We start from the raw sequence: 24,899 nt of genomic DNA on the forward strand, positions 1-24,899 counted from the left end.
CTTGGAGTACCTCGAGTCAGATTGTAGGTCCAAGTCAAGGGCACGTCCCATGTCCTGGACGAACCTCGTAAAGGAAGGCCGGTGTGATCCCGTGGCCCCTTGCGGGGACGGTGAACGAGACCTCCGCTTCGCTGAGAAGGAAGGAGAAGCCTCCCTTGAATAGCGAGGTTCTCGCTCGGACCCTCGATCCGACACCGGGGACACGCTATGGAAGCGCTCCGGAGTCGAGGACCTGCGTCGCCTCGAGGAGTCCCTCGGGGACGACGCCGGGGTAAGGGGCACCGACCGATGTCGGGTAGGAGACCTCTCCCCGAACTCCCTTGGCGAAAGCCTAGAGCCTCGGACCGGAGCCCCGGACCGAGGGGGAGTCAGTAACAGCTTGGGGTTAGCGAGAGACAGCTCAGTAACCTGTAGCGGTCCCCCCGATCGAGTCGAGGGCGAGCGGCCTTGGGTCGGTGGTGAACTCCGGGCCTTTTTTGAAAGTCGGTGGCCCGAGGAGTCGAGGGGCTTCGATCTACGTTTCACCCTGCGCAGCTCCGCCGGGGACGAACGCCTCGAGTGCCTCGGAGAGGAATCTGAGGAAGAAGAGAGGCGGCGGAAACGGCGCACTTTGCCCTGAGGGGTCTCGACGCGGGGCTCAGGCTGGTCCGGCGCACGCGAGGTCGAGGTCGGGGCCGGGTGAAGGTGAGCCAAGGCAGCCGATAGCTCCGTCGTGATCATTGCCCGGAGCATATCCTGGAACACCGGCACAGACAGCATCGATGGCATGTCCGAGGCCGCGGTGCACTCCACCGAGGGCGATCTCGATTTTGAGCATTCCCGAGTGGTGGAGGCACGCCCAGAGGTCTTCGAGGGCTTCGCCGGGACCGTGGCTAAGGAAACTCCCCCCCTGCCCGGCCATTGTCCCCGAGGTTGGCTTCTTCAAAGGCATGGAACCTGAGGAAGGAAGAGGGGACTTACCCGGAGCCGAAGATTTTTGAGAACTCGGGGTCTTCGAGGTCGAGTCCCGAGGCGGGGCCGAGGGACCCGAGGCCGAGGTTAAGGCCGGGGCCGATGCCGGGGCCGACCTCGAGGCCGAGGTCGAGGGTTGGTCAGCAGCAAACAGGTCCTCCATGCGGGCCCGTCGTCAGTGGAGCGCCCGGTGTTGGAAGGTTGCGCACCGGGGGCAAGTTTCAGTCGGATGATCGGCCCCCAGGCAAAGGATGCACCAGCGATGCGGGTCTGTGATTGATAATAGACGCTCGCACCTGGTGCACTTTTTGAAGCCAGTAACAGGCCGGGACATAGAAAAAATCAGGTGACCGCGGCCTACCAGCCCCCGGGTCGCAAACGAAAGCGCGTTTAAACGCGATGAGCAGGAAAAAGAAGTAACTATACGCACAGCGACTTTTAAACTACGAAAAAACAATAAATCGCGGTGCAAGAAGGCACTTGGGGCAGAGCTAGGAAAAAACAAGTCTTCTTAGCACTGCGGAAAAAAACGAACTGGAGACCACGAGGAGGGGATGCGCCCTCTAGTGGAGCAGGAGGCACGCATGCGTGGTGCAGCACAGCAAGCTTGAATCTTCAATCAAGTTTGCTTGAAATGCTGTCCGCATCGGGGCTCCATAGATGACGTCACCCACATGTGAGAATATCATGCCTGCTTGTCCTGGGATAATATTGGATTTACAGTCAGAAGGAAGTGCAACCAGAGACTCATCAGACAGCAAAGGTAGGAAAAATGATTTTATTTTAAAATTTAGTGATCAAAATGTGTCCGAATTCATATCTGCTGTTTATATTTTGCACTATGGCCCTCTTTTACTAAACCGCAATAGCGGTTTTTAGCGCAGGGAGCCTATGAGCATCGGGAGCAGTGTGGGGCATTCAGCGCAGCTCGCTGAGCTAAAAACCGCTATTGCGGTTTAGTAAAAGGGAAGGGGATATATTTGTCTATTTTTGAATAGTTGTTACTGAGGTGACAGTGCATATTTTAAAGTCATCTGCCTTGACCTCTTTGAAAAACCCCCGAATATAAATGATAATTAACATTTTCTCTGCGTACATTTTATTGTTGGTAAATCATTTTAATTTGGTCATTTTAAAAGTAGCTCACAAGCCAAAAAATGGGGGTTTAGTGTACTGCTAATCTCTCCCAACCACAGCTGACTTATGACAAAAGCTAACTGTCAAAAAGCTCTAGGTTAACACCTATAGAATATAGCAGAAACTGCCCATAATTTCACCCTTTCTATTTCTATATGCCCTTATTAAACCAATTGAATGAATACCATCTAGACACTTACCATTGCTGGATAAAAGAGGACAAAGATAGCAGACCCCAAGAAGCCTGTTGGACCCAGAATGATAACATTGTAAACCATCCCCAGGATGGCCACAATAGGTCCGCCAGCAAGTAAGCTGCCCACTGCTGCTGCCTCAAACATTCTCTGCCCATCACTGGAACACACATTTATCAGCTGAAAAACAAAGGCAGTCCAAAGTTAGTAATATTTCCACTGCCGAGTCTGACTCCTTCCCGGGAATCACTGGCCTACTGCTCTACCCCCTTGCGCAGTGAGCTCACCTCTCCTAAAGATTTCTCCTTTATGTTCTTCAGCATCAGGATTTTTTTGAAGGCCATGGTCAGAATGGCACCACGAAGTCTGGCCCCAGTGCGATAATTCAAAGCCCAGGTGAGAGCCAGTGACCAGGAACGTATCACCTCCGTCACCAACAGACTGAACACCAAGAACAAGCTGTACTGCAGGTTGGACTCATTCTGCTGGGTGTATTCCAAGAGGCTCTTCACAACAAACGCCTACAGGAAGAAAAGCTGCAAGCGTGAGGACCTCCACCTGACTCAGAATTGCTTCCAACACCTTTATGTTAAGTTAGGACCAAATCAATTTTCGATTGAACACACCAAGAGGATGCAGATGTCAAAATAAATGTATATTCGCTCTAAAAACTGGATTTGCATTATAGGCAGCAGTAACTCTAGTCCAACATCTTTTAGGCATTGCAAATTTAGCAGAAAGTCATCTTGACATGGGACCTCTTGATCTAAGCTTCAGAGCTGCCAGGTCTTCTAACTTAACATAAACTGGAAAGTCAGTTGGCTGAAAGCAATAGATCATCATGTCAAATTATTGAAAAGAAAAACAAAAACAAGAATTATTCTGTGTTCAGAGAACTAAGCACAATAAACAACATTCTACTGTGAGCTTACATCCACTGTTTGCTTTCAACGTGCTTATTTTGATAAAAAGGAACGACTGTACCTACAGTTGTAACGGGGGAGAGTGAGAAGGACATTTTGCAAAACTTTCCTGAAAATAAACATCAGCAGTTTAATCAAACAGAATAATGACAGAGAAACACCAATGAATAAAAAACAGTTAGGAATAGCCCCAAAAACAAGCACTCCCCCTCCCCCAACCCCCTTCCCCCCCCAAGAAATAATTACCTCAGGGTATCACATTTCAAACAGCATTTGCAGAACCTGAGTGGACAGCCCCCAATAATCACCACCGCGACTCTCACCTGTGTAGGCCAGTGGGCACAGTACAACCACACAATTGAATTCATTAGCAGTATTAAAATACTATTAACTGGGGAACAATATACTTTTATTAAAGAGAACAAAAGGTATCATGTTAGGAACAAAACTCTTATACAATAGAATACCAGTACAATGAACAAACAGCTTTTCATATACAAAGTGGATGGCTAGGAATGATGCCCTATAACTACACAGCAAACTTTATAGCAACAGCTCTAAAAGTGCCTCAGTGTTTGGGCAGATTTTGTTAAAATATCCAATGTTGCTCTTTGCCAGAGTTGTGCAACTATCAATTCTCGAAAAATCTCCCAGATGTAAGCTCTTCAAGAGATGCTTTTCCACTCAAACCATCCAATAGCTTGCTGCTTTTTGGTCCTTTGGTATGGAGCAGAGGATGCCGATGGTCTAAGGAAAATACTGGCAAGTCTTTGTGCATCTTAAATCAGTTTGAAGGGCATATTACTTGAAAATGAGTATGAGCATCAATTCTCTGCCCAAGATGCATTTCCCAAGCTTTTATGTTTTCTTAGCAAAACCAAGATGGGGATCAGGACTCTGTAATGCATTGTGGATATATTCTCATCAGTCCTGGCAGAGTACAAGCAAAGACTCAACTAAGCATTTTTTTTTAGTCTTCTCTTGCCTTATTTTCTATCCATCGGTCCAATCAAACCATGAGAAAATGTAAATGTGACATGAGAGCAAGAGTCATAGAATAGATACTGCTCTCCTGCAGTAGAAATAAACTTAAGAGAGCAGAAATGTAAAAGAAGTCTGAAGGGGAATCTTTCATTCTTTCTTGTGCATCTTTCAGTATTGTTTTTGAAATCAGCATCTCCCAGCGATGTTTATGAGACTAGGTTAACACTAAACAAACCTACTCTTAAAATAGCAAAACCTTTTAAAAAATAAAAAATAAGAAGGGAAACGATTAAAGAACTTGGAAAAGAAAAATAACTACCACCAGTTGCACAATGAAAAAAAGTTTACATCAAATATTATTTTTATATAGATAGATGGATATATAAGTTTTTCTTACTAGGAAAAGAAAACCATGAAAGCTGATCTGATTTTCATGAAGGTTTTCTAAGCATTCCCATGGAATAAATGACACCTTACCTTGAGTGTGAGGATTGCAGGCTTTCTGCACAGCTGGACTGGCTCAGTCTGACCGCAGAACACAGCCACCCTGAAAATTCTAAAGAACAGCTTCTGTCATTGCTTCCACTACAGAGGATGAGCCCCTGTCCACACTGGCAAGATGGCAGAGCTGTCGCCCCATTCACCACCCCAAAACAAACTTCCAGCAATCAAAATCAAATGTCAGGGCAATAAGCTCCCACACCCTCCTCCTACCCTCAACAACAGGTCAAACATTTCCAGAGTCATTCATTCAGGTTGCAACAGTTAAGGGTTACTCCTAAAAGCAAGCAATGCTAACTAGCTATATCATTTTTAAAGAGAAAATATATTTAAAATGGCAGAGGATACAGAATATATGAAATCACTTGGGAATTTTTACTTTACCAAAACTTTTACCTATTTAAGTCCTTTATTATAATCGTGAAAATGCATTTGAAAAATAAAACATTTTACTTGCCCAATTACGATTCCTCCTTCCCCACCCCTTGCATGACACACAGCTATAAAACACAAACAAAAGCAAAAGTTTAATGTATATCAGCCCTGAAAAAGATCTGCACTGCATGGAACGTTCCAGGGACTGTCACTCACATTGCAAGCAGGGATCCAGATAACTCTGCCTTTACCATTTTCCTTTCAGCAACCCAGACAGCGGTGCCTTCCAGAAATACAGCCAAATTACAATGATTTCTCTTACTTCCTCTGAATTCTTTTCTATTTGATTTTGGCACTTGCTTTGCCATTTTCTCTTAATAGGACATATTTCATAATGCAGGACAGTTATGACTACAATTTGCAAACATTTGGACTGGATCCTCTGGAATAATTGTTTCACCAGGCTCAGGCCCACCAGAAAGAGCTACTGCTGCTGCCATTGCTTGAGGGGGGAAGAAGGGGGTCAGGAAATGGAAGCTCCTCCCAGCAGGCCCAGATCTGGGAGCGGAGCTGTACCACCAAGGGGCAGCTATTTTTAGGTGAACCCTCCCTCCCTGAAAAATGACTACCTGCCTAATTGCTTGGGCCATACTCATTCCCCCAATTAATCATTCTGTTAACTCCTTCCTCTCATCGAGTCCAACAAACCCTGAGACAATAAGCTAAAGCCCTACCATTTCTCACTGCTGGAAGTGCATATTTTCCTGTCTATACATTTCCATACATACAGCATACTACTTCTGCGGCTACAGTACCTTTTTATTAAGCAAAGTTGAAATGTTAGCTGCTCTAAAAACAGAATCTCAATAGGATGACCTGTGAACTGTTTAGTGCCAAAGGACCACTGGAGTTGGCATTTCAAAATGCTCAGAAATAAAAGGCTCGAGTACTCAATTCTGCTTGCCACAGTGAGCTCCCACTGCCCCAGCCTTTCCCCAAGGGAACTGGGCCGGATCAGCCCCTGCTATGAGCACTGGGGGATACAGTTGCACATCCTTGTAGTGTAGCAAGGACAGATGCTCTTCTTGGTGAAGCTGGCATGGTTAAAGCTTTAAGCAAGTTAATAAACAGTGTCACAAATGCAGCATTTAGTATAACCAAGAGATACTTCCACATCATCCTTTCATACAATTTCAATAAACACTAACACTCAAAAATCACTAACTTCTAGATCAATTGGCAAAAGGATGAACTTTAAAACATTAAAACAAAAAAAGGGCCCAAAACTGAAAACCTTGTTTTGTTTTAAATCCTAATAGCACAGCACCCATTCATACTTACCCAGCAAAGACCCTTCCAGCTTAGGAGCTTACTGAAAATTTGTACTACAAGTAGCAAACTCTTCCTACACCTCAAAACAGACTTACAAGAAAACAAAATTTTAGTGAGCAGATTACTCAGGTATCGATCTGCATAGCACAAGCAACAAAGAGATGGAAAAGTGAAGTGGCAGCTTCTGCCCCCCAATCTACCCACTACTCAGGGGCAGTCTGGAAATACACCAGCTCTAAGGGGTCCGCTGACTCCCCCCTAGTGAGATCCCGACACAATCCCTTCACTACATCAGCTGTAATTCTCTGGCTGCTATCAACTAACCACAATAGCTTCTTCAGCAAGATGCAAAACAGGCCTCCCTTTCTAAATGAAACTGCAAAATACTCTTTAGAACTAGTCTGAAAAGCTCTTCAGGGATCTATACCTGCTAGGAAACCTGAAAGCAGTGAAGCTGTCCACCAGCTATTCTGACCCCTGTTCATTCTCGGCAGGCTGAACTTCCTCATCCGGCCACACAAAGCGATATCTATATGAAGGCAAATCCTGCAATGGGATGGACAGATGTTCAAGCTGGCCATGGAATGAACACCTCTGTGGTCAAAACAGGATGGATGTTACTTACTGGTCCAATGAAGCCAGCCAGCTGCGTCAACATCAGGCATGCAATAGAGATGATGAGTCTGGTGCGGCAGAATTTCCACACCACCCCACAGAGCGAGGCTTCCTCAACGCTGCATGCCTTCAGCTCTTCCAGCCACAGCTTCTCTAACCTGGGTATGAACACACGGGAATCTCAGCTCATAGGAATGGCAGATACAATTAGGTTTCATCCTTTAACACTTCATCTACTGGATGACATTAATTTATAACTAAACACTTATGCTGATACAAAACATATAATCTACAAAATGCAATTCAAAACATTACACAGCATAAATAGTCATGTCTTAACTGTTGAGAACTTTCACATCCTCTTGAAAAGGGAAGAAGCTTTTAAGTATAAAATTAAGCAGGACCGGAAAGATATTGCACCCAGGAGAAATAATTTGATGGGCTCTTACCTTCTGCTATTAACCTCTGAACACTCATGCTTGGACAGAGGCCACACATCCTCATGGAAGAGCTCCCCCTTCTTGTAGGCTTTACGTGCCAGAGGAGTGAGCCAGGAAAACGTCATAAAGGAGAAGAGACCTGCGTTGTCTACAGGGTGCTGGTGCCTACCAACAAGAACAGAAATCTTTACCATCACAAAAACTATCACCAGAAAGGAAGACTACAGCAATAAATAAGAGCTTTGTGCCTCTATCAACCAACCCCAAAATATCATTAGCTCCAATGATTCAAAGCCAAATCTCAAGCAGCAGGTAAGAAACTGGGTCATCGGGTAGTCTATAACACTGGTTCTAAACCAGTGTGTCACGAGCACTTGGGCCAGCACACAAACCAAATAAATAAATAGCAGGATGTCTTTTGTTTTTCTATTTTATTTTCATCCCTTCTTTCTGCTTCCCTCCTGCCATGACTCCAGCAAGTCACCTTCAGTGCCTCTCCTTCACCAGCCCCTTCCACCAGCAGTCAAACCTCATGTCGGCATCTAGTGTCAGCAGCTATAATGTGTCAGTGGATACAGCCAAGCCATCGTCTTGGCATCCCAGTGCTCCATGCTGGGGAAATGAGGAAGACTGGGCTCTCACTCCGCTCATTATAGAGCAAGAAGCAAAGGGGACCTGCTGGGAGTCAAAGTTTAACTCTAAAAAAAGTCCACAATAAGTTCAATTAGAGCTGAGGGAATGAACAGCTGGCGGACCATGGGGTCATCCTCTTGATCGAGAGCTACTGCTGTATCTTGCGCATTTAAACCAACCTGCGATTCTGCATCTCAGGACAAGGAGGGCTCGCTCTGTGACAGTAAAGATTAGTGCTGCCCGATTCAGGAAAAAAAAATTTGATTCGATTCAGCCTATTGAATCGATTTTTCAATTCGATTTTCCTGCCCAATTGGGTGTTTTTTTAAAACATCCTGGTGGGTTTATTTTATAGCCTCTTCACCCCCTTTGACTTCTTCTAACCACACTGGCGCTGTGGTGTAAACAAAATGAACAAACAAAAAAGACTTTTCCTTTCTCTGTTAAATCCTAGCTCACGTTTGCGGTCTAACACCAGCTCTGGCAGGACACACGTTTCAAATCTGACATACTGTAATCACAAAACAGAAAATAAAATTAGTTTTCTACCTTTTGTTGTCTAGTCATTATTCAAATCTTGTTGGTCCCAGGCTCTGGCTTTTTTCTGATAACTTGCTTGCCAGGGTCTCCTTCTTTCTTCGTGCTAACCATCCATCTTCTATCTCTGTCCTCCCCTTCTGTTCCCCTTCCTTCCCCTGGTCTGGCATCTTTCCTTTTTTTTGTCTCCATCCACAGATCCACCTTTTCTCAACTACCCTTTCATCCACCACCCCAGGGTCCACCATCTCTCCCTTTCATCCCTAAATCCCATTGTCCACCATCTAGGAACAAATTAAACTAAAGCCTAGGTATTCATAACAAAAAGCAATTTCCCAGTAGGGGGAAGGGATGTTTATTACAATAACTGTGATAGAACAGTATGTAGGTACAAATTTGTTATTCTTTTAAGAGGATCCAAAATAGGATAGAGATCATCCAGACCTGCCACATTGTAATCAATTCATGTCATGTTGGTTTCAGAGTGGAGGAATAGCTTAATAGTTAGAATAGTGGGCTGAACTAGGGGAAGCCAGGGTTCATATCTCACTGTTTTTTTTGTGATCTTGGGCAAGTTATATATCCCTCCCTTGCCTATTGTACAATTGTAAATTCTTTGGGGCAGGGAAAAACCTATTGTACCTGAATGTAACTCACCCTGAGCTATAATTGAAGAAAGCATAGATTCCAATCCCTTTGTTGATTTTCTTTTAAACCAGCTAATCTGTCAAATCATTTAGTCTGTGTGGATCTTATTTTAAAAAATAATCAACAGAAAACACGAGATTGGGGGATCCAGATCTTGCCTGTTTCCCCAGGTGTTATTTCCTGACTTCTTTTTATGTTAAGTGCATTGTACAAAATAATTAATAACAGTGGACACTTATCTGCTTTAAAATAGGGAGTATGAGAGAGTTCTAAGGCATCATATTTATCTTCATTAAAAATGTTTATACCGCTTATGCTAACCAATGCCAGTTCAAAGCAGTTTACAAAGTTACATTCATAAATTCCAAAACAGAATCATAGATGAAATGCCTCATCTTACCCAACCATACATTAATTAACACTAAAAACATATCTCCCTCCAATACCCTAAGAGCTCCTTTTATCAAGCTGCGCTAGGCGGTTAACGCGTGCAATACTGCGCTAGTCGCTAACGCCTCCATTGACGAGGCGTTAGTTTTTTTGTGTGCCGTAGGGGTTAGTGCGTGATGAAATGTCCGACGTGCTAACCCCCGTAGCGCACTTTAATAAAAGGAGCCCTAAATCTCAGCACCTTTCTTTACTGCAAACTTTCATATTTTATGCAGATTTCAATAAAATCATTCCTTAAGAAGCTGTGCCTCAATTTTATTTTAAACTGATGTGCATCTGATTCCAATCTTATCTCTCTTCGGCATTCCACCAAGTGGGCATCATCACAGAAAACAGTTTTGACATGATTCATTTATTTTTTAAATATTATATGATGGCAGATACTGTACTAGCTTATTTATATTTCAGAATCCAAAAAATTACTGCTATAAGAAATTTTTTGATAGGACCTTGGCCTTCCAAGCGGGTAAAGCTCAATCTTGGTTAGGTAATTTGATTCATCGAACTAAATCATACTGTTCTTTCAGGAAACTAGTAAAGACTTACTTGTTCAAGAAATTCTTATCTCTTTAAGAATTATGCAATTATATTTGTCTTATGCTTACTGTATTTTTATCACTGATTGTCCATTTCTTTTTATCTGTAAACCGCCTAGAACTCTTTTGGGTATTGGCGGTATAGAAAAATAAAGTTATTATTATTATTATTATTATTATCTCTCTTTCTCTTCTCTGTTTTCAGACCCATTATTTCTTCCCCCCAAAGTCCGGCATATGCATGTCTCTTTGAACCCCCCTCCTTCCCTCCTTGTACTTCTACACCAGGGCCCCCTCCCCTGAAGGTCTGTCCCCCAATGAAAGGCTTGCACCCCACCCCAAAGGCCTACACCCCTTAAAGGCCTGCCTGTCCCCCATGAAGGCCTGCACCCCACCCCTGAAGGTCTGCGTGTCCCCCTGGCCTCCCGGCATCAATTTACCTAATTTCAGCAGCCTGCATAAGATCGCTAATGCTAGCGATCTTTGCAAGCTGCCATAGGTCTTCCAGGTGTCTTCTCTCTGTCACAGTCCCACTCCTCCTCTGACGTCCACATCTTAATCACGCCACTGTAATAACTTTCAATCCTCAGAGCTAACTGATGAACTCTTTCAACTGTTATTGTATTTCAAAATGAATGCTTTTGTACTTCTGACCGAATGTTCTCTGTACTTCAGACTGAATGTTTTACCTTGTATCTCTATCTCTGACTAAATGTAAACCGCTTTGAACTACTGGTATAGCGGTATATAAGAAATAAAATTATTATTATTAAATGACTCCAGCTTCCATCTAAACTAAACTAAACTTTAAGTTTATATACCACATCCTCTCCATGATTATAGAGCTCGGCACGGTTTACAAGAGCTTAATATAAGGAAGGAACAGCATAATGGGGTATCTCTTGAGCTCTGCGCTTCTGTGCCTCCGCAGCATCCATGCTTCTGTGCTTTGACCACCATTCTAGGGAGCTGGGAGGGATTTACTCCCGATAGGCCCCCCCTTCAAAGACCATTCAGCCCTAAAGAGCAAAGGGGAAACGAAGCCAGCTTCTCCCACCCCTTCAGGCACACATCCAGTGCAAATCTGACATGCATTAGGGGTAAAGGAGCCTGAGGACTCCATTCCTGCCAGTTTTGAGGCAAAACAAGGTGATTTGAAGATATTGGAGAATATTTAAATCCCAAAACAGCTTCTGCAGTTTTTTAATAAATGAATTTAGTTGCCTGTTGTCTAAGTGATGAAAATGGTAGGGGAGTTTGTGCCAAAAGAAGTACAAGAGACTAGAAGACTTCAACATATATACTGTACTCTGGAGGAGAGAAGGGACAGGAGTGATGTGATACAGAAATTTAAATAGTTGAAAAGTATGAATATAAAATCAAATCTTTTCCAGAGAAGGGAAATCTGTAAAATTAGAAGGCATAAATTGAAGTTGAGAGATGGTAGACTTAGGAGTAACGTTAGGAAATCCTTTTTACAGAGAGGGTGGTGGATGCTTGGAATGCCCTCCCGAGGGAGGTGGTGGAGAGGAAAACTGTGATAGAATTTAAAAAGTGTGGGATGAACACAGAGGACCTATTATTAGAATATGAACTGACAAACGTTCATGGTCTGAATCCCACAAATGAGATGGTTTGGATAGACTGGAATGAGCTTCAACCTAAGGGCAGTACCGGATGGACTTCTAAGGTTTGTGGCCCAGAAGGAAAAAAAATTCAATTATGAAATTGTTATGCCTGTAGTTTCAGGGCAGACTGGATGGACTGTTCAGGTCTTTATCTGCTATCATTTACTAGGTTACTTTGCAAGATGTATTATGTAAGAACATAAGAATGTAAAAATTGCCACTGCTGGGTCAGACCAGTGGTCCATCCTGCCTGCCATCCGTTCAAGCGGCGTCCCCCAGGTCAAAGACCAGTGCTCTAAAATGAGTCCAGCCTTACCTGTGTATGTCCCAATTTAGCAGGAACATGTCCAACTTTGTCTTGAATCCCTGGAGTGTAGTGACTGTTCTAAATGAGCGAGGTCTTGCAATAAAAGAACTGCCCAAAGGCTTAAACTAGCCTTCCCCTCTCCACGTGGCATCCACTATTCAGGCAAACTGGGAAAATCCCTTCTCTTCAAAATCACAGGTCTTTGGAACGACCTCACCACCCCGCTGCGGAACCTGAGCTCCCTTCAGTTATTCCGCAAATAACTGAAAACCTGGCTTTTCAGCAAATTGTAGCTCTATCCTTCCCCCCTTCTACACATAAGTTCATGTAATCCTTTTTCTTCTTCTCTACCCACTATTTTAAGTTCTTGTAAACCGTGTCGAGCTCCATTCTCATGGAGATGATGCGGTATATAAACTTAAGGTTTAGATTAGATTAGATTAGATATATTATTTTGAATTAAAGTTTTTGGGTTGTGGAACAAATCGTCTTGAGTTTCCATTATTTCTTATGGGGAAATTTGCTTTGATATACGAGTGTTTTGGATTATAAGCATGAATTATGCTCGTAAACCAAGGTTTTACTGTGTTTCCCTAAAACTTCATCGAGTGTCCCCTAGTCTTTGTAATTTTTGTTGGAGTGAAAAATCGATCCACTTGTACCGATTCTACTCCACTCAGGATTTTGAAGACTTCAATCATATCTCCCCTCTTTTCCAAGTTGAAGAACCCTAACCTTTTTAGTCTTTCCTCATACGAGAGGCGTTTCATCCCCTTCATCACTCTCTTCTTTGAACCTTTTCTAGTGCCGCTATAGGTCAGTAAGAGGAGTTTGAACTCTTACACCCTGGATCTCAAGCTTTCTGCACCTCCTGACCTGTGAAGTGACCAGAGGGGGCTCTCATGCCCCCTCACTTGCCTCACGGCACATGGTATAAGGACACTCCTCATCCAACCATCCAGTGCAAATTTGGCATTATATAGGGTCTAAACCACCTAAGGAGTCCATAATTATAAATTTTTTTACCAAAATCAATGTAATTTTCAACTTTTTCGTAAATCTTTAAAAACTATTTTATTTGCCAAACACTTCGGAAACCAGTCATATTAATATTTTCTGATTGTTACTTTTTTCAGTATTTTTTTAGTTACTGTTAACCAAGTCCAAGTTTCCAAGTTTATTGGTTTTTAATATCCCGACCATCAAACAATTGTCTGGCCGGTTAACAATCTGATTAAAAAAGAATTAATAGTAGTAGTAGTAGTATAGTATACAAAGCTAAGTTTTAGTTTAGTTTTAGTTTAATTTGAGGCAGAAAGCGGCTTTTGAAATAAAATCAGGAAGTACAAGATAGCTGCCAAGGTTGCATTTTAGTGCCAAAAAATGGCCCAAGAGAGCAAAACCAAAGTTTAAAATTACTGAAAATAGGATTTTAGAGGTGGGGGACCCTTGGGACACCCTCAGAAACCCTTAGATTTGCTGATTTCAGACCTACTATGGTTTTCCCATAGACAATAATGAGCTGTACTCAAAGATCTGCCATGTGCTGTGCCTACATCAGCTTCGCACTGCAGCTGGAAATGGAGAAGGGATCTGCCTCAAACAAGCAAGGGTAGCTCTAGCAGCTTGTCTCTTCAGGCTGCCTTTTATTTAGGTTCCAAACACCTGAAACCCTCGACCCCTCAGGTTCCCACAAGATTTTTCAGGGAGATGGGGGAGGGTACGCAGCCGACCTCCACCAAAACTCCCGGCCAGTCACAGGGTCAAATCAGCCTGCATTCAAGTGCCTAACTCTGCAGGGGTGAGTACCATTCCTACAGAAACCTATTCCCAAGCTCCACATTCAGGTGCTCTTTTTAAAAATGTGGTCCTCCTGGCTACAGACCCCAACATCTGGCCCTTCTACCAGGCAGAGCTGTCCTGGACTCCTGGCAACCTCACAGCACAGGGAAATCTTGAAAAAATATCAGATTAAATCCCCAAATTAAAAAAATTTAGCACAGAGCAGATGAAAAGACATCTTCTCAACTTGCTTGCAGAAGTTAAGACAGAGGAGAGGGGGCACTGCCCAGACAGACAAGGGGGTAGAGAGAAGAAAATGATTGATGTCGTCTGCAAACTGAAAGTTGAGGTGCTTAACCCATCCGTAAGGAATGGAGGGTTAAGTGAATTGTCCAGCATTACAAGAGATGCTCTGGGAATGGAACCTAGTTCCCCAGGATCTCAGTCTGCCACACTGAGGAGAGATGTATATGGTGATTTTGTGTAGAATGGGCTGAGGAGGGCATCAATGGGAACTCCACTAACTTGTAACATGAGGACGTTACTGGCCAGACTTTACAGAAGATATCCTGCAAACGGGATGAATGGATAGGCTGGAGTGAGCTTAGAGGCAACTTCAGCAGTTGGAATCTAGGACAATACCAGGTGGACTTTACAGTCTATAGTCCAGAAATAATTTAATCAGGTATTTTTAATGAGAATAACTAATGGGTCTTTTGTCTGCCATCATTTACTATGTTACTATGAGTGGAGGAGAAGCTTAATAGTGCAACCAGTCACTTAATCCTCCATTGCCCCAGGACAAAGAATGAGTAGCTGTACATAATATGTAAAACAGTTGAGTGGAGAAATACTAAGTTGCAAGCTTAAAACAGATCAGAGAAAATATTACTTCACTCAACCTGTAATTAAATTCTGGAACCGGTTGGCAAAGAATGTGGTAAAAGCAGTTAGCTTAGTTGGGTTTAAAAAAAAGGTTGGACAAGTTCCTAAAAGAAAAGTTCATAAGTAGAGAATGACATGGTGACAAAATTCATCACAGTTCCCGTCCCAGCAGATAACCGCGGGAAAACATCTCCATGTCATTCTTTAAGGAGAGATGGAAGAATCAGAGTATGAATGGGCACATCCACTGACCCTCCAGCCTTGCATTGAAGAATGCTGGTGTAGAAGGACTTCGGATGAGCTAGACACTGTGATGAATTTTGTTACTGTGTCATTTTCTATACATAAGCCATTATTAAAATGGACTTGGGATAAGCAGCATAAAATCTGTGCTACTCTTTTGGGACCTTGTCAGGTACTTATGGATTGGCCACTTTTGGAAATAGGATACTGGGCTTGATGGATAGTCCACTGTATCCCAGATGATGGCAGATAAAGGCCTGCATGATCCATCCAGTCTACCCAATAAGACAAGCTCATAGCATATGATGCAATATAACAAATATATATTCTTGATCCATTCTTGTCATTTTCAGGGCAAAGAGTGTAGATGTGTGCCTAGCAAGAGCCTTATTTCCCTAATTACTAGAGTTACTGTCTTAAGCACACTTCTGAATTCTTTTACCATTTTCATCTCTACCTTCTCCCATGGGAGGGCATTTCAGGCATCTACCTCCTTCTCCATGAAGAAGCACTTCCTGACATTACTCCTAAGTTGACCCTCTGTAACATCAATTCATTTCTTGCGTCTGTATTTCCTCAAGAGGACATACACAACATATCGGAACCTGACAGGCTATACGCTGGAGGCGAAGACAGGAAACTGACAAGGTTGACAATCAGTCTAGAAGAGGTATATAGGCAGATCGATAGGCTTAAGAGCGATAAATCCCCGGGACTGGATGGCATCCATCTGAGGGTCATCAAGGAACTGAAAGGGACCATAGCTGAACTGCTTCAACTAATAGCCAATCTGTCAATTAGATCGGGAAGGATTCCGGAAGACTGGAAGGTGGCAAATGTTACGCCGATCTTCAAAAAAGGTTCGAGAGGAGATCTGGGAAACTACAGACCGATGAGTCTGACGATACGAAGTTATACAGAGTAGTGACGACCTGCAACGTGACATAACCTTGCTCGAGAAATGGGCAGCGACATGGCAAATGAGGTTCAACGTGGATAAGTGTAAGGTAATGCATGTTGGTATCAAAAATCCCACACACGAATACAAGATGTCCGGGGCAGTACTAGGAGAGACCCCCCCAGGAAAGAGACCTGGGAGTACTGGTCAAAAAGTCAATGAAACCGTCTGCACAATGCGCAGCAGCAGCGAAAAGGGCGAACAGAATGCTGGGAATGATTAAGAAGGGGATCACAAACAGATCGGAGAGGGTTATCATGCCGCTGTACTGGGCTATGGTACGCCCTCACCTGCAATACTGTGTCCAGCACTGGTCGCTGTACATGAAGAAGGACATGGTACTATTCAAAAGGGTCCAGTGAAGAGCGACTAAAATGGTTAAGGGGTTGGGGGAGTTGAAGTACAATGAGAGATTAGAGAAGCTGGGCCTGTTCTCCCTTGAAAAGAGGAGACTGAAAGGAGACATGATCGAAACATTCAAGATAATGAAGGGAATAGACTTAGTGGATAAAGACAGGTTGTTCACCCTCTCCTAGGTAGAGAGAACGAGAGGGCACTCTCTGAAGTTAAAAGGGGATAGATTCCGAACAAATGTAAGAAAGTTCTTCTTCACCCAGAGAGTGGTGGAGAACTGGAATGCTCTCCCGGAGTCTGTTATAAGGGAAAACATGCTCCAGGGATTCAAGACAAGGTTGGACAAGTTCTTGCTGAACCAGAACGAACACAGGTAGGGCTGGTCTCGGTTAGGGCATAGGTCTTCATCCTGGGGGCCACCGCATGAGCGGATTGCTGGGCGCAATGGACCACTGGTCTGACCCAGCAGCGGCAATTCTTATGTTCTTATGATCTTACAAAACCAACACTACTAATTCACCACAGGATTAAAACACACCCTAGTAAGAACAAATGTAAAGTCTGTGGAAGGCTATGCGCTCATGTTGCTCAAAGTAGTGAAGATCACCCTCCACCCCTAAAAAGCCAACTAAGACTGGTCTAAGACAAGACTGGTCCATGTCTGTAGGCGTCTGATCACCATCTCTTTGGAGAATTTTATTTATCTTCTAAGATAAATTGGTAGATCTATACAGCCAGATTACTAGTGGTAGCTTTTTACCTAAAATACAAATATGAACTCTGAACTTCTGTAAGAAGTCTGAACTAACTCTATCATCACTATTAGAAGTCTTTTCAAACTATCTTTTTACTTATCACTATTTGAAGTCTTTACTCAAACTTTCTTACTGCTAACATATTATGTACGTTAACTTGTAACGCACTCTGGGCTCTTTTGGAAGAACGGGCTAAAAAAGTGAATAAATAAATAAATAAAAATACTGACAAAACTGAAATCTTACTTGGAAGTTCTACGTATGGGCTTCAGTAAGTGGAGACCCTGGTGGTATTTTCCCTTGTGGTTTTCTTCATCTAATATTCGCAGCTGAGAATGTACGGAAACATCCAGAGGGAGGCCTTCCACTCGGGCTGCAGTTTCAAGTGCATCCTGGCAATCCAAGTGCTTCTATAAACAGAAGAAAGCAAAGATAAGCTACAGTATACAAATACACACAGGAACACAACACCGATATAAATGGATCTCACACAGGGCAAAATTGGCTAAGAGGCCACAAAAGTCATTTTATGCTTATTTTGTGGTTCCCAAACTGTGCGCTGAGACCACAAATTGGTGGTGATGGAATAGGTGTAATGACAGAAAAAGGGCCACTCCTCCTCCATATGGCCCTCCACCGTGGCCTATAACTAGTGGCAATAAGTAAGGGGCCTGCAAATCAGTTAAGAGTGCCCCCCCCATTAATGTCACAAAATGTGAAAAATATGTTAACCCATACCCAACTAGATCCTAACAAGGTTAACTGAAAACTGTCAATGCTTAAGTGAAGGAAAAGATCTCAGAATACCACCCCAAGGATCATATGACTATTCTCCTTTGGTTTTTCGGTGGTAGAAGGTATCTGTCATTAATCAAAAATCTTCACTGTTAAAAGGACTGAGTATTTTAATCATCTCTTTATATTATACTACTCAATCTAATCTTTAAAAACTTCATATCTTTACTATTGTGTAAAACTTAACATCACTTTTTTAAAATTGGTTTTAATTTTATAATTCTTTTTATAAATTTATGAGCTTTCAAATTACATATCAAGAATACACTTGTACAGAAAGTTGATTAGACAGGATATTATATTCTCAAAGTATAAAACATTTTACACTTTGATAATCCTTAAAACAAAATAAGAAAATGATAATTTTAACTAACACAACAAGTCCTCAAATTTGGATCCAAGAATTCACATAGGCGAGAAGAAAAAGGGAAAATAAAAGTCAATTTAGAAAAATGCTATATATAATGCTGAGGTAAAAGTAACTTATTTAAACTCTGGAGCAATTGATGTTCCACCATCTATTCAGGACAAAGCCAAGAAAGCAGTTAACTTTTGAGGTTCATAAAAACATAAGAATTGCCACTGCTGGGTCAGACTAGTGGTCCAACGTGCCCATCAGTCCGCTCACATGGCAGCCCCCAGGTCAAAGACCAGTGTGCTCTAAATGAGTCCAGTCGCACCTGCGTACGTTCCAGTTTAGCAGGAACCTGTCCAACTTTGTTTTGAATCCCTGGAGGGTTTTTTTCCCCTATAATAGACAACAGAAGAGCGTTCCAGTTTTCTACCACTCTCTGGGTGAAGAACTTCCTTACATTTGTACGGAATCTATCCCCTTTCAACTTTAGAGTGCGCCTTCTCGTTCTCCCTATCTTGGAGAGGGTGAACAATCTGTCTTTATCTGCTAAGTCTATTCCCTTCAGTATTTTAAATGTTTTGATCATGTCCCCTCTCAGTCTCCTCTTTTCAAGGGAGAAGAGGCCAAGTTTCTCCAATCTCTCACTGTACGGCAACTCCTCCAGCCCCTTAACCATTTTAGTCGCCCTTCTTCATGTATGGCGACCAGTGCTGGATGCAGTACTCCAAGTGAGGGCATACCATGGCCCGCTACAGCGGCATGATCTGTTCGTGATCCCCTTCTTAATCATTCCTAGCATTCTGTTCACCCTTTTCACCACTGCCACGCATTGCGCATACGGCTTCATCGACTTGTCGATCAGAACTCCCAAGTCTCTTTCCTGGGAGGTCTCTCCAAGTACCACCCCAGACATCCTGTATTCGTGCATGCAATTTTTGTTACCAACATGCATCACTTAACATTTATCCACGCTGAACCTCATTTGCCATTTCAATGCCCATTTCTCGAGCTTGATTATGTCACATTGCAGATCTTCGCAATCCCCCTGTGTCTTCACTACTCTGAATAACTTCATATCGTCCACAAAATTTAATCACCTCGCTCGTCATACCAATGTCCAGATCATTTATAAAGATGTTGAAGAGCACGGGTCCAAGCAATAAGCCCTGCAGCACCCCACTGGCGACGCTCTTCCAGTCCGAGTATTGCCCATTTACACCCACTCTCTGTTTCCTATGCTCCAGCCAGTTTTTAATCCACGTGAGTACTTCACCCTAGATTCTATGGCTCACAATTTTCCAAAGTAGTCATTCATGTGGAACCTTGTCGAACGCCTTCTGAAAATCCAGATATACAATGTCGACTGGGTCACCCTTGTCTATCTGCCTGTTTACTCCCTTCAAAGAAGTGCAGCAAGTTCGTCAACAAGATCTACCTTTGCTGAAACCGTGCTGGTTGGTCCTCATCAGACGGTGTCCGTCAAGGTGATCAATGATAAGGTCTTTTATCAGCACTTCTACCATCTTCCCCGGTACCGAGGTCAGACTCACCGGTCTGTAGTTTCCCGGATCTCCCCTCAAACCTTTTTTGAAGATCAGCATAACATTCGCCACCTTCCAATCTTCCAGAATCTTTCCCGATTTGATCAACAGATTGGCTATTAGTTGAAGCAGTTCAGCTACAGTCTCTTTCAGTTCCTTGATGACTCTCGGATGGATGCCATCCAGTCCCGGGGATTTATCACTCTTAAGCCTATCGATCTGCCTGCATATCTCTTCTACACTGAACGTCAACCCTGTCAGTTTCCCATCTTCGTTTTCAGCATATAGCCTGATGGGTTCTGGTATGCTGTGTATATCCTCTTCGGTAAATAGAGATGCAAAAAATGTTTCCAGTTTGTCGGCAATTGCTTTATCCGCCTTTAGCACTCCCTTTATTTCATGGTCATCCAATGGTCCCACCTATTCCTTCGCGGATCATTTCCCCTTAATATATTGAAAGAACAGCTTGAAGTTTTTCGCCTCCTTGGCTATTTTTTCCTCGTAGTCTCTTTTGGCCCCTTTTACCACTTTATGGCACCTGTGTTGATGTTATTTGTGCTTATTCCAGATTTCGTCCGTTGTTGACCTTTTCCATTCATAGAAACATAGAAACATAGAAATAGACGGCAGATAAGGGCCCACGGCCCATCTAGTCTGCCCACCTTAATGTCCCTCCCCTACCTTTGCCCTGTGAAGAGATCCCATGTGCCGATCCCATTTGGCCTTAAAATCAGGCACGCTGCTGGCCTCAATCACCTGTAGTGGAAGACTATTCCAGCGATCAACCACTCTTTCAGTGAAAAAGAATTTCCTGGTGTCACCTCGTAGTTTCCCGCCCCTGATTTTCAACGGATGCCCTCTTGTTGTCGTGGGACCCTTGAAAAAGAAGATATCTTCCTCCGCCTCGATGCGGCCCGTAAGATACTTGAACGTCTCGATCATGTCCCCCCTCTCTCTGCGCTCCTCGAGCGAGTATAGCTGTAATTTGTCAAGCCGTTTTTCGTATGGTAGATCCTTGAGTCCCGAGACCATCCGGGTGGCCATTCTTTGCACCGACTCCAGTCTCAGCACATCCTTGCGATAATGCGGCCTCCAGAATTGCACACAGTATTCCAGGTGGGGCCTCACCATGGATCTATACAATGGCATAATGACTTCCGCCTTACGACTGACGAAACCCCTTCGTATGCAGCCCATGATTTGTCTTGCCTTGGACGAAGCCTGCTCCACTTGATTGGCAGACTTCATGTCCTCACTGACGATTACCCCCAAGTCTCGTTCTGCTACCGTTTTTGCTAGGATCTCGCCATTAAGGGTATAAGACTTGCATGGATTCTGGCTGCCCAGGTGCATAACTTTGCATTTTTTGGCATTGAAGTTGAGTTGCCATGTCCTAGACCAGGGGTGCCCACACTACTTTTAAAATGACCAAGTCAAAATGATCTACCAACAATAAAATTTTAAAAAAACACAACGCACACTGTACGCATAGAAAATGTTAATTATCATTCCTATTCCAGGGTTTTTCAAAGAGGTCAAAGCAGATGACTCTATGCACTATCACCTCAGTAACAACCATACAAAAATAGACAAATATACCCCCCTCCCTTTTTACTAAACCACGATAGCAGTTTTTAGAGCGCAGGGAGCTGCGCTGAATGCCCAGCGCTGCTCTCGACGCTCATAGGCTCCCTGCGCTAAAAACCTCTATTGCGGTTTAGTAAAAGGGGACCTTAGTGTAAAATATAGACAGCAGATATAAATTCAGACACATTTTGATCACTAAATTTAAAATAAAATCATTTTTCCTACCTTGTCTGGTGATTTCATGAGTCTCTGGTTGCACTTTCTTCTTCTGACTGTGCATCCAGTCTTTCTTCCCTTCTTTCAGCCTGTATGCTTCCTCTCCTCCACACCTCATTCCCTCCCCCAACTTTTCCTTCCTCTCTCCCTGCCCTTTCTTTCTCTCTGCCTCCCTTTCCTTTTTTTCTGTTTCTCTTCTTTCCTTCTGTCTCCCTGCCTGCCCTTTTTCTTTCTTTCTTTCTCCCTGCCCTCCCCCAAGACACTGCCACTGCCATCGGGGACCCAAACTGCCATCGGGGACCAGGACCCAAACCGCCACCAATAACAGGCCCGAAAGCCGACGCCAATAACACGCCCAAAAGCCGCCGCCGCCCCAACCTCTCCCTGCTTCGGCCGACCAGCATCGCGAGGAACTGTTGGGGGAAATGCTGCCGGGTCCTGCCTTCGCGGAAACAGAAAGTAGGCAGGACCCGGCAGCAAGAAGAGGAAATGCTTCACTAACATGTCTCCCGCCTTAGCCCTTAGCGAACGCTTGCTTCAGGGCTCTCAACATGTGCGTGCAGGCTTCCCTTCTCCCCCCTCCCCCTCCCCGGGCATAACTTCCGGTTTCGGAGGGAAGAGAAGAGAAGCCTGCACGCACACGTTAGAGCCACGGAGCATAAGTTCGCTAGGGGCTGAAATCTCCAAGCCGGTTTTTTTTAATGTTCAGCAGCGGCAGATGACAGCTGGGCGGACCGCCCAGCTAAAAGGCCCTAGGGAGAACACTGGAGAGGAAGGCTGATCGGCCCGTAGATCAGGACGGCAACACGAGTGCGATCGACTCGAGTTGCCGTCCTGAGCTACTGGTCGATCGCGATCGACGCGTTGGGCACCCCTGTCCTAGACCATCGCTCCAGTAGGAGTAGGTCGTGCATCATGTTGTCGGGCACTGAATCTTCGTCTGTTGTGCATTTGCCCACTACATTACTCAGTTTGGCGTCATCGGCGAATAATGTTATTTTACCTCGAAGCCCTTCTGCCAAGTCTCTTATAAAGATGTTGAATAGGATTGGGCCCAAGACTGAGCCCTGTGGTACTCCACTAATCACCTCCGTCATTTCGGAGGGGGTGCCGTTCACCACCACCCTTTGGAGCCTACCTCCAAGCCAGCTCCCAACCCATTTCGTCAATGTGTTACCTAATCCTATAGAACTCATTCCTTAAACAACGTTTTCTTGTCTCTGATCACTTCCTTCACCTCTACAGTGAGCCACGATGGTTCCTTGTTCTTTTTCCTCTTGGATCCCTTGTTGATACGCGGTATATATAGATTTTGTACCTTGGTGACTGTGTCCTTAAAAAGGGACCAAGCTTGCTCTAGCACAGGGGTGCCCAATATGTCGATCGCGATCGACCGGTCGATCCCTCAGGCAACCCCAGTCGATCACAGAGCCAGGTTCCCTTCCCTTCTTTTTTCCCCCCTCCTAACTGGTAACATAAGAACATAAGAAATGCCTCCGCTGGGTCAGACCTAAGGTCCATCGCGCCCAGCAGTCCGCTCACGCGGCGGCCCATCAGGTCCAGGACCTGTGCAGTAATCTTTTTATCTATACCCCTCTATCCCCTTTTCCAGCAGGAAATTGTCCAATCCTTTCTTAAACCCCAGTACCGTTCGCTGCCCTATAACGTCCTCTGGAAGCGCATTCCAGGTGTCCACCACACGTTGGGTAAAGAAGAATTTCCTAGCATTTGTTTTGAATCTGTCCCCTTTCAACTTTTCCAAATGCCCTCTTGTTTTTTTATGTTCTGAAAGTTTAAAGAATCTGTCCCTCTCTACTCTCTCTATGCCCTTCATTATCTTGTAAGTCTCTATCATATCCCCTCTAAGTCTTCTCTTCTCCAGGGAAAAGAGACCCAGTTTCTCCAATCTCTCAGCGTATGAAAGGTTTTCCATCCCCTTAATCAGTCTTGTCGCTCTCCTCTGAACTCTCTCGAGTAACACCATATCCTTCTTAAGGTATGGTGACCAATACTGGACGCAGTACTCAAGATGCGGACGCACCATTGCCCGGTACAGCGGCAGGATAACTTCTTTCGTTCTTGTTGTAATACCCTTCTTGATTATCCCCAGCATTTTATTCGCTCTCTTGGCGGCCGCTGCGCACTGTGCCGTCGGCTTCATTGTCATGTCCACCATTACCCCCAAGTCCCTTTCTTGGGTACTCTCATTCAATAACATCCCTCCCATCGTATAGCTGTGCCTCGGGTTTCTGATTCCCACATGCAATACTTTACATTTCTCAACATTGAACTTCATCTGCCATCTCTCTGCCCATTCTCCCAATTTGTCCAAGTCCCTTTGCAATTTTTCACAGTCTTCCTTTGTCCGAGCTCCACTAAATAGTTTGGTGTCGTCCGCAAAATTTATTATCTGGTCCGCCTCCTTGAAGAACGCCGGCCAATCAGAGTGCTGGCAGGGCAGGGTGAAGGTCTGTGGGGGATGAAGATTAGCGAGTGAATCGATATGATTTAAAAAAAAAAAAAACCCCAAAAATCAGCCTACCATTTCTCTGATTGACCCTCCCCCCTAAAGCAGGTCGGCAGCACTGCCTCTTGCTGGCTGGCCGCCGCCGCTCCTGCTTTAGGGTCAGTCGGGAAGTCAGCTCGTTCTGTCCCCACTGCGCCCGGATGCCCTCCGGGCCCCTCAGGCTGTCGCTGCTGGTGGATGAGGAAGAAGAGTCCTCGGCGCAGAGCAGGCTGCCGGAGAGGGCGGTGGAGGGGCGTAACACGCTCTCGTCCTTCTAGCGGTGGATGTGCTTGAAGGAGCGGGGAAGGGAGAAGTAGGAGTAGACGGGCTTGTGTGGGTCGTCAGTCGGGTTTAGGTAGCAATTGGGAGGGGTGCTGGTCATGGAGCCGCTGGTCAGGGACATGTTGATGTGGGAAGGCAGGGAAGAACGTGCAGGCCTTCAGGGGGGACAGGCAGGCCTTCAAGGGGTAGTGCTGGCCTTCAGGGGTGAGGTCCAAGACTTCGGGGGAGGGGGGCTTGGACACAAGGGATGGTGTGTGTGTGGGGGGGATAGAGATATTGGATAGGAGGGTAGTTGGGAAAAAAAAGGGAGAGATGGTGGACCCTGGGGTGGTGGGGAAGGAGGGAGAGATGCTGGATGAAAGGGTAGTTGAGGAAAAAGTGGATTTGTGGATTGGAAAAAAAAAGGAAAGATGCCAGACTTCCAGGGGAGGGAAGGGAAACGAAAGGGG

General features: G+C 44.5%; 1 protein-coding gene across 1 annotated transcript in view; it reads right to left on the reverse strand.

The window, feature by feature from the left end:
• ABCC5 (ATP binding cassette subfamily C member 5) overlaps positions 1-24,899 on the reverse strand; it is a 273,093-nt gene that overhangs the window by 211,298 nt on the left and 36,896 nt on the right. The window contains exons 3-7 of the mRNA XM_033958465.1: positions 17,415-17,578; positions 7,462-7,617; positions 7,023-7,170; positions 2,570-2,803; positions 2,289-2,462 (exon numbers count right to left, since the gene is read on the reverse strand). Of these exons, the coding sequence (XP_033814356.1) occupies positions 2,289-2,462; positions 2,570-2,803; positions 7,023-7,170; positions 7,462-7,617; positions 17,415-17,578 (876 nt within the window). The remainder of the gene's footprint in view (positions 1-2,288; positions 2,463-2,569; positions 2,804-7,022; positions 7,171-7,461; positions 7,618-17,414; positions 17,579-24,899) is intronic.

Source organism: Geotrypetes seraphini, chromosome 9 (genome assembly GCF_902459505.1).
Source record: "Geotrypetes seraphini chromosome 9, aGeoSer1.1, whole genome shotgun sequence".
Taxonomy (NCBI): Eukaryota; Metazoa; Chordata; class Amphibia; order Gymnophiona; family Dermophiidae; genus Geotrypetes; species Geotrypetes seraphini.